This window comes from Lepisosteus oculatus, chromosome 1 (genome assembly GCF_040954835.1).
Source record: "Lepisosteus oculatus isolate fLepOcu1 chromosome 1, fLepOcu1.hap2, whole genome shotgun sequence".
In the NCBI taxonomy this organism is placed as follows: domain Eukaryota; kingdom Metazoa; phylum Chordata; class Actinopteri; order Semionotiformes; family Lepisosteidae; genus Lepisosteus; species Lepisosteus oculatus.
In genome coordinates, this window is record NC_090696.1 from 5,398,921 (window position 1) to 5,412,713 (window position 13,793).

The following is a 13,793-nucleotide window of genomic DNA, read 5'->3' on the forward strand; positions in this document are numbered from 1 at the left end:
GACCCAACCACAAATATTTTTAAGCAGTTACGATAATTCAAAGAATGTAAAGTTTCTTATCTTTGAGCAATATAATAACAGTATAGTGATTTTATTAGTTAAGAAGTTTAAAAATTAATTTGACTGGACTGCACAAGGCAATATCCTTTGTAGAAAGAATTTAGAAATTTGTGAGAAGAAAATCAATTTCTTTCACAGTTCACATGTTCTTTTGAATTTTTTTAAGTACCATTTATAAAACATTATAGCGTCATTTTAAATGTGGAAAACGTTTATGCATGATTCAAAATTATGAGATCCAATATTACAGAAAACAGAACAAAATATACACTAAATATTACTTGTTAGATGAGGGACAGGATGAGTTAAATCTTCTTCGCAAAAAACTCACAGACATTCAAACGTGACAAAAAACATGACTGGACAGCTGCCAGTATTTGAACAAAATTAGCTCATGGCCATGCCTCACAAGATATAAAGTTCACCAGTGCACCTGCACCTGCAACACAGAAACGATCTTCTGCCACAGAGCAGACAACAGCAGAGTGAAAACACTGGACAGTAAGTCAACCGCGCGAGACAGGGGCGTGTGCCACACTAGGATCATGCTGAGGTGCTGGAGCCTCTAACCCAGTTCTTGGGGGGCCTGTAGTGCCTTCGGGTTTGTGTTCCCACCACCCTCTCAGTTGCAAGAAGAAGAAGGAAAAGGAGGAGAAGGGGAAGGGGAAGAAGTTGAAGGAGGAGGAGGAGAAGAACGATATTTATATACTGTACTGTACAATATAAACATACAATAATTAGCTGAGTTGGTCTGATTATTTAATCAGATGCAAAATTGTACAACTTCTAACCTGCAGCTTTAGTCAAGTGAAGCTGTTGTGTAACCAGCTGTAAAAGACCTGGAAGCATCCTATCCTGTTGTCGAATTTAGAAAACAATGAGGCAGTGAGATTAATGCAGCTGCTCAGGTTGGAACAAGGCCCCCCAGGAAGGGAGTGGGAGACCCCTGCTGCAGGGGTCCATGCTGATGAGTTACACCGAGCCTCTCGAACATGCTGCGGGACACACAGGTTAGCAGACACCCACAAGCCATGATGGGCCCCCCATTTACCTATGGCACTCATGCCACACCCAGGAATGGCGGCCCGCCTTTGGGCGGAAGTCGGCGCGCCCGATGTTGTGGATCTGCGAGGAGAAGCGCAGCAGGCGGCGGTGCCCGTACGGCCAGTTGGCCTTGGCAGCCGACTTGGCCAGGCAGTCCTCCTCGGCGGCACAGTAGAGCATGTGGAGGGGCCGGTCCTCGATGTAGACGGTCTGCTGCACCAGGGGGGCGTTCAGGATGAGGTCCGAGGCAGCTGGGACGGCAAAGGCAGAGATAGCAAGCAGAACCGCTCAGGGCCAGGTATGAGCGATAGAGAGTAAGGCAGAAGACAAACGCATGACAAGTGTGTGTGGATTCCCACCCATCCATTCATCCCTCTTCTAACCTCTTTATCCAGTACAGGGTTGCGGGGGAGCCAGAGCCTATCCTGGCAAGCAACAGGCACAAGGCAAGATGCAAGATTCATCCTAATGAGAGCGAATTCTCCCAGAAGCCAGTCAATCTTCCAGTATGTCTTTGGAAGCCAGCAGCCATATCATCCTGCAGCTCACAACTAGCAGCCCACTGCAGCTCAGCAGGTGTGAGCCTGGTCAGTAACTAGATGGGAGACCTCCTGGGGAAAGCTAAGGTTGCTGCTTGAAGAGGTGTTAGTGTTAGTGCGGCCAGTAGGGGGCGCTCACCCTGTGGTCTGTGTGGGTTCAAATACCCCAGTATAGCGATGGGACACTAAACTGTCGCAACGCTCCCTAGAAAGTGAAGGGCATGACAAGGCACAGAAAGGCGTCACGGCCATCCACTGCAACCAAGGGAGTCTCCAGTCGTGACGACTACTCGTAGCGCTGGACCCAGGCTTCTGAGGTCGCGAGAGTGGGACTGCCCCAGGGCAACGGCTTTCCCACTTCAAAAAGCTCACCCACACAGGTTTCTTCGTGCAGCTCATCTTCCAAACCAATGAGCTGCACAAAGTACAATTGTCATCGTCGGACACAATGGACAACCATCATGTCTTTGGACTGCAGGAAGAAACTGGAGCAGCCAGGGCAAATCCACATGAACACAGGGAGAACATGCAAACTACACACCGATAACATGCCAGGAATTCAACCCAGTAATGCTAACCCCTGCGCCAAATCCTACATATGAAGTATTTAATATAATAAGCCTCCTATAACACACTCACTCAGACAAAGATGCTGGCAGAGCAAATATATCATTTTTATTTCCTATTTTACCAGGTAAGTCATTTGAGAACAAAGTCTCATTGACAAATAATGACCTGGAGGCTTGTTTATACAGCAGCATTTTACTAGAGCAATCTGACTGAAACACATTACGCCGGGGTACAACAGTGAGGGAAGAACGAACAGTTAAATAAATCTTCTCAGAAGTCCTGTGAAGGCACAGTGTCTCCTTTTGATTTGGGAGATGACCAGCAGCCACCTGGCTGATGCTCGGCAGCCATGGCTTGCCAAGACACAGCAGACGAGGTGGAGAGGTGAGAAACGAAACTAAGGGGGAACGTTAGAAGAGGGCAGTTTGTGCAGTCCCAGGGTGGGTGTCATGGGATCTTTGATGACCAAGTAATCAGGGTGCTAGCTCAACACCTCATCCAAAGGGTGACACCTCCTACAGCACCTCCAGCGTCACCAGACGGGCACTGGTTTGGAAACTCTGTTCCAGAGGGCAGATCTCCACCTGCGGGTGCACCAACACCACTGGCGGCGGCAACCTGGTTTTGTTTTTGTTTTCCCCCTGGAAGGTCCCCCACCCTAGAACTGAGCAGGCCCAACCTTGCTCAGCTCCCGAGAGCCAAAGAGATCAGGCTGCAGTGCGGTAAGGCAGTAAGGAACCACAACAAACACCCTCCGTCACAATCCACCCGAGACAGATACTTAACTCGATGTGAGGAAAGAAACAATGATCATTATTGCCATTCCCACCCGTCCACAATAACCTCAGATCATGCCGACTTTGTTGAAAAACCAGAGGAAGCCCAGGAAGCGACGTGCCGTCACCCATCTCCAAGGGCCCCAGCGGGACGGCCTCCCCTCCCCTCCCACTCACTCTCGGAGCAGATGACGCCGGCGGCGAAGCGCGGGCTGGCCTTCTGGCACTGGAAGGCGGCGTGGGCCTGGCAGTGGCTGAGCGCCATCTCGTCGCCCGTGCACCTCACCCCGCTCGTCACCATCTCCGTCACGTTGCTGCTGTCCCAGTACCACGTCTCCTTGGCGACGGGGACACACAGAGAGGGCGGTTAGGCGTGGTGGCAGCAGCCGCCCGGGGGGGCCCGGAATAGAAATTACTTTTCATTTGGCCGTGGCAGTGAGGGAGAAATACTGTCTCGTGCTAAAAATATTATCATACGAATGTTTACATCATATCATTCATAATATGTCATTAAATATCAAATTATATCAAACAAACTGCTCAGTCAATCCCACAGGCCCATCCCACTTGTCTACCATTTATTTATTTACACCTGACATGTACTTTAACTTTGTTTTACTGGTTAAACATCAAGTCTTCCGAGGCAGGTTTACGTTAGTGCCTTTGCATCCTCTAGTGCACAAGGCTTGAAATGATTTTCCACTCCACCTTTTAGCTGGGGTCTCAGGACAATGTGATCTCATATCACCTCAGAAACAAGTGTCCTTAACATCAAAACTCTAGGCAATAATTTCTTTTCTAAGAATGTTTTGACTATTTGTGGGTTTATTTAATATGGGTTTCTGAAAGTTAAAAAAAGTGTTAAGCATTTCTGGATGAAAAACAGGAAAACAAAAAAAAACCAAAACAGTAACACACCCTAACATCCGATACTCAACTCTTCCACAACATTGGGTTTCAACACAGCGTTTGCAATTTTAGGACAGAATTGAAGTAGTTTACTAAATGTTACTAATGTTTACTCAAAGGAGACAAAAAAAAAGTTGCAGCACAATACTCCATAAGGCAGAATTCTTGGGAGACTTAAAGTGATTTAAATCAAATTTGTGCATAAATACGAAAAAAGGAAATAGAGATATATTTCCAATCAGTTTTCAACACTATTGGCTAAGGCTTTATCGTGAAATTAACAAGTGTTAGGACTCCGAGGTCAACAGTGATGTTTGTTAATTCGCCTTCCAAAAGGCTATATTTTGTACAAAAGTTGTACCAGGAAGTGCACTTCATTAAAAAAAAGCTCTAGAAGAAAAAAAGGGCAAACGTCACTCTGGCAACTGTCAGACGAATCTTTCTCTCCTTTTGTAAAGACAGAAAAGCTCTGGTTCAGCGTCTGTAGGCCCATCATGTAACTGACCTGTGCACCACGAAGAACCTAAAACTGGTCTTTATGCGTGGGCTGCCATATATTCAAATTATGTAAACGCAATGTGAGAAAATGTGACATATTGGAAAAAAGTGTGGGCTCATTACAAAACTAGAGCATTTACGATGTTTGCGTCTAATGCATCTACTGTATTGTGTCTGCAGTCGTGTGTGTAATGTGTTATTAGTTTACCAAATACATGCATTATTTAAAGAAGGCCATTATCCTACACAATCCTACAGAAATACTGGTATATGCTGATTTTCTGCAGCTCAGATTTTACAGTCGGTGGCAGTATAATGCAGAAGCTTCTATGGGAGAAGAGGATATTTTTTTCAAGGACACAGGTGGGCAAACAATACATTTCTGCACAACTGAGTAGTGTGATTTTCGCCTCATCGCATCAGAAAATAAACAAATGTATCAATTTAAACTTCAGAACCTTAATCAGAGGAACAAACTTCCAAAATTAAAAAGTGACGACGCAACATACTAATTAAGCATTCTCTGTTGTGAAAATGTTTTTTATTACATATAATACAGATTGTCCCCTCTTTACGGCTCTCTGCTTTTATGCCATTGATTTTTTGCGACCCCGGAAGTAAAAATTCTCCAATGTAAAGAAAGTAAATTCCATTTTAAAAAGGTGTCCGGAGCCCAAAAAATAAAAGTTTTTAATAAAATTGTTGCAGAATTTCTTTGTATTATAGAAAACTCATACTCAAGTTCAGCAGGTGTGAGCCTGGTCAGTACCTGGATAAGAGACCTCCTGGGAAAAACTAAGGTTGCTGCTGGAAGAGGTGTTAGTGGGGCCAGTAGGGGGCGCTCACCCTGCGGTCCATGTGGGTGCTAATGCCCCGGTATAGTGACGGGGACACTATACTGGAAACAGGCGCCGTCCTTCGGATGAGATGTAAAACTGAGGTCCTGACTCTCTGTGGTCATTAAAAATCCCAGGGCGTTTCTCGAAAAGAGTAGGGGTGTAACCCCGGTGTCCTGGCCAAATTTCCCATCGGCCCTTACCAATCATGGCCTCCTAATAATCCCCATCTATGAATTGGCTTCATTACTCTGCTCTCCTCCCCACTGATAGCTGATGTGTGGTGAGCATTCTGGTGCACTATGGCTGCCGTCCCATCATCCAGGTGGGGCTGCACATTGGTGGTGGTGGAGGGGAGTCCCCATTACCTGTAAAGCGCTTTGAGTGGAGTGTCCAGAAAAGTGCTATATAAGTGTAAGCAATTATTATTATTATTATATTATTATTATTATATATTGTAATGCATACGGCCGACATGACAGGTTGTGCGAGCTGGCTTGCCAGCATGGTGACGTCACCACCCTTCCCTGTGGATAGCAGGGACCTCAGCCGCCGGGCTGACGGGAGATCTCCCTTTAGCTCAGCTGGCTGGGTCCCTGTTGAGTGACGCCTGAGGCCCGGGTTCGAGTCCCCAGTGGTGGGGGGCTGACCTGAGGTGGCAGCGGGGAGGGTGCATACCCAGGTGAACCCCAGAGCGCTAGGATATATTACTGTATTATTTTATAGTTTTATGTGTTTAGGATGAGCCCTAACAAAGAGGTTGGGAGAATCTTCGAGAAGGGACATTATATTAGATATAATTATATTAGATGCATTATATTAGACATCCTTATTTATCATATGTAAAGCATTTAATGTAATTTTATTCAGTAATAAAATGTACATAAAAGCAGATGTTAAAAGTATTGTAGCGTTAACCTGAGTACCTGACCCCCCTAGCTGAGTACCTGACCAGACTCGCTTTCCCGTTTCCTCTCTGTTGTAAGTGGGGGACCCCTACTCCTCTGGTAGGCGCCAAGCCCCTAGCTGAGGCTAGCCTCCCCAAGACAGTGAGCTGCAGCTCCGGTCTCCCGGGTTCAGGGAGGACCGCTACAGTAGTTTGCTGTGCGTTGCTTTCTTCGGGGTGTTTTGATTAAATAACATTTTAGTGCTCAACTTAGTGGCTCACCAACAGCCATCGTTCTGTTTATACAGAGAAAATGACATGAATGTACACTACTGTAGACTTAACGTCATGTCCTGGTCTCTATTACTGTTGAAATATTTTGATTCTTGAAGGGGAAATATGTTGAACTTTCTCCTAAGGTAATAATTACTTCCTCCTAGTCTCATTAACTCCTATCTCCATCATTTCATAAGGGAAATATTTCCACATGTATATGGTTTATGTCCACATTAAGCACATCAAACAGGGACCCTCTGTATTACATTGTAATATAGCGTATAATCAGCCCAGATTCGTAACCACATACTCTCAAATAAAGGAAGTTGCAACATCTTAGAATGAATGTTTTTTTCGGTTATTCTCTTACAGTAAGATCACGATTTGAAAATCATGTGGTTGCATCCTAGTTAACAGACACACACGATCATGCACTGCTCCCATCTTGCACTAGGTAAACCTTTTTTATTTTTTATTTCATAGTTCATCTTTGATTGCCTCAGACTAATGCTGCTAAAATTCTTTTTTTCCCCAACCACAACTGATACTACAGAGCAGTTAAATTGAGATGCTTCTTCTGCTTCAGCACCCAGGAGGGAGCTGCACTTCAATGGTTTGGGGATGGAAAGCGTTATATACAGAATATGTAAGGATTATTATTATTATTATTATTATTATTTAGGAGTGTCGCTTAATTTGCAAATGATAGGCGCACCAGTGGATGGATTGCACAGCCCACCGCCCTCTTCAGTACACACTAACCACGCCGCGTCTTACTTACTGTGACGGCATGCAGGGAGTACCCCAGCCCTAGCTGGCGGCACGCTACCATTGCCTCTCTGGTTGTCCAGCCATCACTGCAAATAGTTCCCCACTTCGACCCCCTCTTAACCTCCACTCGGCCCTCGTAGGCAGACCGTCCGCCAACCAGCCGGATCTGTGGAAGAGCCCTGAGGGGTGTCAGCACGCAAAGGCGCCGGCCTCCTCCAGCCTGGATCGCAAACTCCTCCGCTGCCATTACACCGCAGCGACCAAAGCGACGCTCCTGTTGGCGCAATTCTTTTATTTACCATTTCCCGAGTGCCAGTTTGCCTGACGCCCGACAGTAGGAGACTGGTAACTAAAAGAATTTGTAGCCTTGAGGTTTCTTTTCTTTTTCGAGAAAAGGCATCCCTTCGGTAAGCCCCCTTCTTCAGAAGGGATGTTCTGCAGGGGACTGACGCAGCCCCCCTCGCTTCTGCCGTGTCATGCGAGCAGCTCGGCAGGACGAGACGGGGTGCGGGAAGCCAGGCGTCTCCAGCCAGTACCTACTTGCAAGCCGTGGTTAGCGAATCCCAGCCCCAGCTGGCGGCAGGCCACCATGGCCTCTCGGGTACCCCAGCCTTCTCCGCAAACGAGCCCCCAGCTCTCCGTGCCATTGCCGTCCACCGTCACCACCTCCACTCTGCCCTCGTAGCGCGTCCGCCCGCCAGACAGCCGGATCTGCGCGCCGCCGGGACAGCGGGTTAGCGCTCGGAGAGCGGCTCCAGATCGAAACACGCGCGGCTGCGGCGGACACTCGGCGCTGCCCGCTGCCTCCCTCAAGGGTTCAACACGCCTGATCCCAAAGCAAGACACAGCACATCTGGGTGTCTCGTGATTTCTTTATCTTTTAAATGGAAAAATAGACTAGATCTTTTAGTCTACCCAAAGATCTTTGGTTAACAAAGATCTTTTGTGGGGCTACTGTTTCCACAATGATCAATGTACCATTTTCTTCTTTAAAAGGGTGTATTACGCACCAGTCTGGGAAACTGGTCATCTGAAGAAAATAATGGAACCCAGGGGTCTGTGTCAGAGATATCCGAGTGTCCACCAAGCGTGTTTACAATCCAATGTAAGCTCTACAGAAATGTTTGTTACATGTGCTTTTTTTTTTTACTTTTGACAAGATGTTACTTGAAAGCTCGACCTTTTTCGGGACATCATGTGCTTCATGATTCTCTCCATTTTGGAAGAAGCCACTTTTAATACCCACACCGATCAAAACTGCACATGTAACAGTTGGTTTCTGCTCTACAAGCATTTCAGATTTTGCTCAGAAAACACAGGCCTGTGTTAACCAATACTTTAAATATTGGTGTTATACAATTCTACGTGTTTAAATGATCCATGCATTGTAAATAGTTAACATGAATTATATTTAAATATTTAGGTTTAACAGCGTCCAGTCTGCTTCAGCGATGCCTGAACAACATATATTGTGGCCAATGGAGAATGTAATGACTTCCAGCTTTATTGCAAAATGGAAATGAACCTTTGACTCAATATCTGAGGCACTGGCATTGCTTAAAGCAGGACTAGAGGGCCACAGATAATTGACCAAAATGATTCATTGTGCTGCAAGAAGTAAATCGTTACTGCATTAAAAATCTAGAAGCAACCTTTTAAAAAAAAAAATGTGTTAGTGCATCAGGCCTTACAGTTCTGGTATAATTATCAGAAGAGCACATGATCTGCATTTATGCAAAGCAGGTTTCAGGTTCTGAAAATGAAACATTTCTTCGGAAAGAACAAACAAGTCTCACATAGTTAATGGTGAACTGTGTTCATTAAATGAATAGACAGAATTATTGTTTAATAACCTAGAGGAATAGTGAACTGTACCAATTTTGTTGTGCAACCAGTTTGAGTTTGATGTTTTGTTAATTATACAATACCGCAGTGACCCTAACTCTTATACTGCATATACTGCATGTATATATTCTTATAGTAACAAAAAAGGATAATCAAAATTTTTTAAAACATTCATAGTATTTCATATACCAATTTAATTTCCTAATGATGTTTGCCTGTTATGCTTTGCTGGCAAAAAACATTGTTTTCATCCAAAACTATTCTTCTGATCAAATTAGCTATTTAAGAGTTTATCACATACAGTATTTCCCCTCATTTTAAGCAACAGGGCTCACAGATGCACAGTGAACTGCTGAAGTGAATTTATTGCTCTATAAGAGGCACATACTGATCACTTGACTCACAGTCAAACTAACGACATAAATATAATGAAATCAAGATGTTTTGCAAATTTCATCTCCAACCGTCAACGAAACAAGTCTATGATTTTTTTTACAATGCCCAAAAGTATCTCTAAAGCAATCATTAAATTGTTGTATAAAATACCTAAGAAAAGATTTTTTTAACATTCTCCTTCCTGAGTACTTTACTAGAGCAGCAGTGTGACTGGGTAGATAGAATCCTTCAAATAAATAAAAGAGTGACGGTAAAAATATACATTTTAGCATTTGCTTTTCTAATCATCTTGGTTAGGAGTATAGTTTTCTATTCAGTTATCAGCTTGTGATCATTGTGGTTAAAGGGAAACTGCAGCTCTATTTTCACATGTCGGGGATAGAAGAATCAGCATTGATGAGTGCATTTCAAACCACAATAACGGTAAAATGGACACAGTAACTTTTAAAACCTCCAATTTCCATCACAAGATACATTTTCCAGGCATGTGCAGCACCATGTTCTGCGATTCAGAACAAGGCAACAAAACGTCTGGTGACGTGTGCACCCCTGTGACATTGTAAACAAGCAGGTCTGTGAATGCGTCTCTTTAATCCAATAGAAACATTGCTTTTGATTTTGACAAATACTACTTACTTGTTAACTCTGCATGCAGATCACATTGGAACATTTCTGCAGTGAAATGTCTGCACAACCTGTACTTAATTTGTTCGTATACGCATTACATTAGTCATTACAGTGACTAGTGAGCAGGAAGGGCTGCAGCACGTCAAAATTTGCACAAGTCTCGCCATCACCTGTGGCAAGACCAGCTGTTTGCTACAACATGGTAACTTACAGTTCTGTCACAAAGTTCATGATTTTGTGCCCAATTATTAAAAAAAATTCTATAACATCAATGCATTTATTTTGTTACTGCAGTTCCCCTTTAGGCACACTTAGAAGTAAAACTCCACTTATGTCAGATGTTGTTTTTTTTAAATGGCTCTATTCTTCTGTGTCACTGTGCATCCTGCTTAAAAAAAAACACAACAGAGCTGAACAAGCAAGTCTGTAATTCCTTTTAGAATTCCGACTGTACCATTTCACTCTGTGTTGTGTAAATCTGTGGGGATGCGATTCAGTATTTTGGATTCTACCTGCAGTTAAATTACCAGGTGCTAATGTATTCCTTCCCTGCAGAACTGAGACTAAAACGTTTGAAATGCATGAAAGAGCAGGATCTGACCGTGGTTTCATAGGCCATGTAGGGGACGTTGCACTTGACAGAGGCATCCTCCTGGTGCTGGCAGTCTTCAGCTGTGATGTTCTTGAACTGGCAGTCCCAGATCGACTTCTCGTGACCACTGCACTGAACCTCATTCATGTGGATGGGACCCATCCCTTCCCAGAACACAAAGAAAAACAGGACAGCTTTCAAACAGGGGGCCTGACAGCTCTTAGTGTTGTCATCAACAGAGGTTCACCTACACTGCGCTTGTACCAGGCATGGCTCTCTGTCCCTGGAGCCCCAGTCCTTGCTGACAGCAATTCCACCTCTTACATTGCCACTAAAGAGGTGCTGGAGGTGCACCCAGACAGACACCAGCTTGGTGGCAGAGATTGATTCTCATCTCAGTGTTATTTGCAAACTTAAAATGTGTCTCAATACTGATTTGCTTTCTCTTCCAGATTTATGGACCAATGCCTGGCTTGGTTTTAGGCAGTACAGCTCAGCCTCCTTAGAAGCTGCACTAACCAGGGTGCAGCCTCAGGCCCTTCAGGTTTCTCCCAAGCCGTGCCTAACGATCCTGTTACATTTATGAGATTAAGCCTATACCAGGCTCAGGGCAGCAGTCTGGAGCAGTAGGTAGGGTTCTGGGCTTGTAACTTGAAACCCGTGAGTTCAGACACTAGGTTAGACACTGTTGCTGTACCCCTGAGCAAGATACCGCATCTCACAGTGGCTCCAGTGAAATACCCAGCTGTATTAATGTGTGCAAATTTAAAACTGCCGATACCTACTTGTACTGTATAAATTGGTAATTAGGTTCACCATGCATCTGAAAGCTCATATAAAGTAACAGCAAAGTTTTAGAGAAACAGACTAAAGTACACACTGTAAAATAAAGGTTATCATAGTTATTGGAGACTTATGTAATTAATAAAATACCCTCTTAAAAGGATGTTAGAATCCTTTGGCATGTTCTGAAGATCATCAGACGTTTAGAATCTGCACCCTGATGAAATCAACAAAAACCTTTACATTTGTATATATTAATTTGCAATTTAGCCAGTCCAAGATCTCTGATCTGATGATCCCATGAAACTGAGAACTAAAATGCTTTATTGCATCTTGTGAATAATTATGGAATTAAGTACTTTTCATGCCCTTTATTTTATTATCCAATACAGCCCATATAATGATAAACTGAATGAAAAGTAGAATAAGGAATATTCACTTGGAGTCAAAAAGTATTTTGAGTATTTTTTAGTATACATGCATGGACAAACATCTTCACAAATTGCTTCTTTTCTGCATTTTGGGATATTGAAAAAGGTTCTGGAAGTCTTCGGCTGACTGATATTTGCTTACATAGAACAAATTCATCTTCTATGGATTTTCCAGTTGCTGGCACCATTCCTGAAACAATCCCTTTCTGTCTGCACTAGCCGACCTCAGAACAGGACCCTTGTTCATTGCAAGGACCGGATCTCACCCTAGAGGAACTGGAATACCTGTGGCTTCAGCAAAGAAGAACATTTTTGCAAGAAACGTGCCAACGCTAAGGGGAAAATCCTATGTGCCACTAACATGGAGGACATTTTCATTAACATTCCGTTTGAAGCTATTAGAATAAAACTATAAGCATCTGACAAACAGGACCACTGGGATACAGCAGCACAGAAACAGGGCAGGCTTTCATTTGAAACAAGCCACTTTTTCATTGAGTTGTACATAATACTGATTAGCTGCAATCCAGGCCATTGTAGTTCAATATGCTTTTTTCTGTCATAAATTACTATTGTTACATTCTCTTTTCACTGTAGAATTACAAAATATTAGTATTTAGCTTTTAAGGTAGGACTTCAAAAGCGATGGTTGTCCTATAAGAGGCAATAATAATGATGAGTCAACTGTGTGTGCCCGTGAGTTCATCCAGGAGCTGGCCAGAAAAATGTGTCTTTTCAGCCTGCCAGCTGTACTCTCTGCCTCCTAATAGGAGCAGACGTCTTCCTGAGAGCCTAACGATCAGAAGGATTCAACAAATCCGTTATTCACCCATTTATCTGTAGCTGGATACATGATGTAATAAGAGGATGTTGAGTTTTATAAAACTGTGCTAGGATGTTAATGAATATACTGTACTGTATGTTAACATTTTCTCCCTTCCTTTGTCGGGTCACCCAAGGAAAGTTCTGGGCATTTTAAAATGTCATTTTTGTACATTTTTGTAAACTTTTCATCATTATGTTGCACTTTACATTTCAAGTGATGGCTACTGTTTTTCTGGCAAAAAAAACCCATCGGAGATGATAAAATGGCTCTGCTCAGATTTTAAAATGTTGATACTATAAAGAAGGGAAATTTTGAGGGGGATAAGAATCTCACTTTCAACAAAAACATTTTATGTAGGTTTGCGATTTATTAATTATTCGACCCTGTCTTTTCTCTCTCCACATTATCAGTTTGATCTTGTGATGTTGGAGGGCTGCTCACCCTGTCGTGCAAATCTGCATGTTTATTTTCGGCACCCTGGTTTGCACATTAATATACTGAACAAAACTGTTTCCTTTGTATCTCTGTCAAGCGGATGGGGGAGATTTTATATAAGAGTAACTGCAGGAAAATGTGGTTGAGGAGCGAATCCAAAATACTGTTGGCTGAAAGTTCCAGTAACCAGTAAACCACTGAAGAAAGCATCATGAAATAGGAAAAAAATAGTTGAAAATAGGTGCTACTGTACCTTTTTCAGAAACATGATGGGAATTTAAGGGTAGCATATTTGCGAACAAATGTTTGCCCAGCTTTCATGGAAACGGAGAACACGTCTTCAAAAATAAAAGTGCATGAGAGCAGAAAAGTATATAAGTATATATAAAACTTATAACAGTTAAAAAAAGGCATTACAGTGTTTTAAATTAATATTTTTATTTCATTTCAAATTTACTATTCTCTATTTAATGGTTCTTTTGTTGTACTGACAGACTTTTTTTCCTATTTATTTAAGGCTGCATTGCAATACAATTTTCCTCTCCTCTCAACCTTTCTATCCCTTTTTTCCATGTTTGCAATTCTTTGTGCTTATTTTCTTCATCTGGATTCTTTTGAATCATTAAACAAAGCAGTTTATTTCCCCTCATATTTTCCTAATTGATTTCCGGGGCGGAGCGGTGCCTCTGTGGC

At 43.1% G+C, this 13,793-nt stretch overlaps 1 protein-coding gene across 5 annotated transcripts in view; it reads right to left on the minus strand.

Annotated features, from left to right (window-relative positions):
- Positions 1-13,793, minus strand: part of loxl3b (lysyl oxidase-like 3b) — a 60,092-nt gene that overhangs the window by 5,282 nt on the left and 41,017 nt on the right. For 3 of the 5 annotated variants that reach the window (XM_015343829.2, XM_015343831.2, XM_015343832.2), the window contains 4 exons: positions 10,635-10,789; positions 7,706-7,876; positions 3,167-3,326; positions 1,112-1,355 (listed from right to left, as the gene is read on the minus strand). In XM_015343829.2, the coding sequence (XP_015199315.2) occupies positions 1,112-1,355; positions 3,167-3,326; positions 7,706-7,876; positions 10,635-10,789 (730 nt within the window). Of the gene's footprint in view, positions 1-1,111; positions 1,356-3,166; positions 3,327-7,175; positions 7,332-7,705; positions 7,877-10,634; positions 10,790-13,793 lie in introns of all 5 variants that reach the window. The other 2 variants (XM_015343833.2, XM_015343830.2) reach the window with 2 other exon arrangements.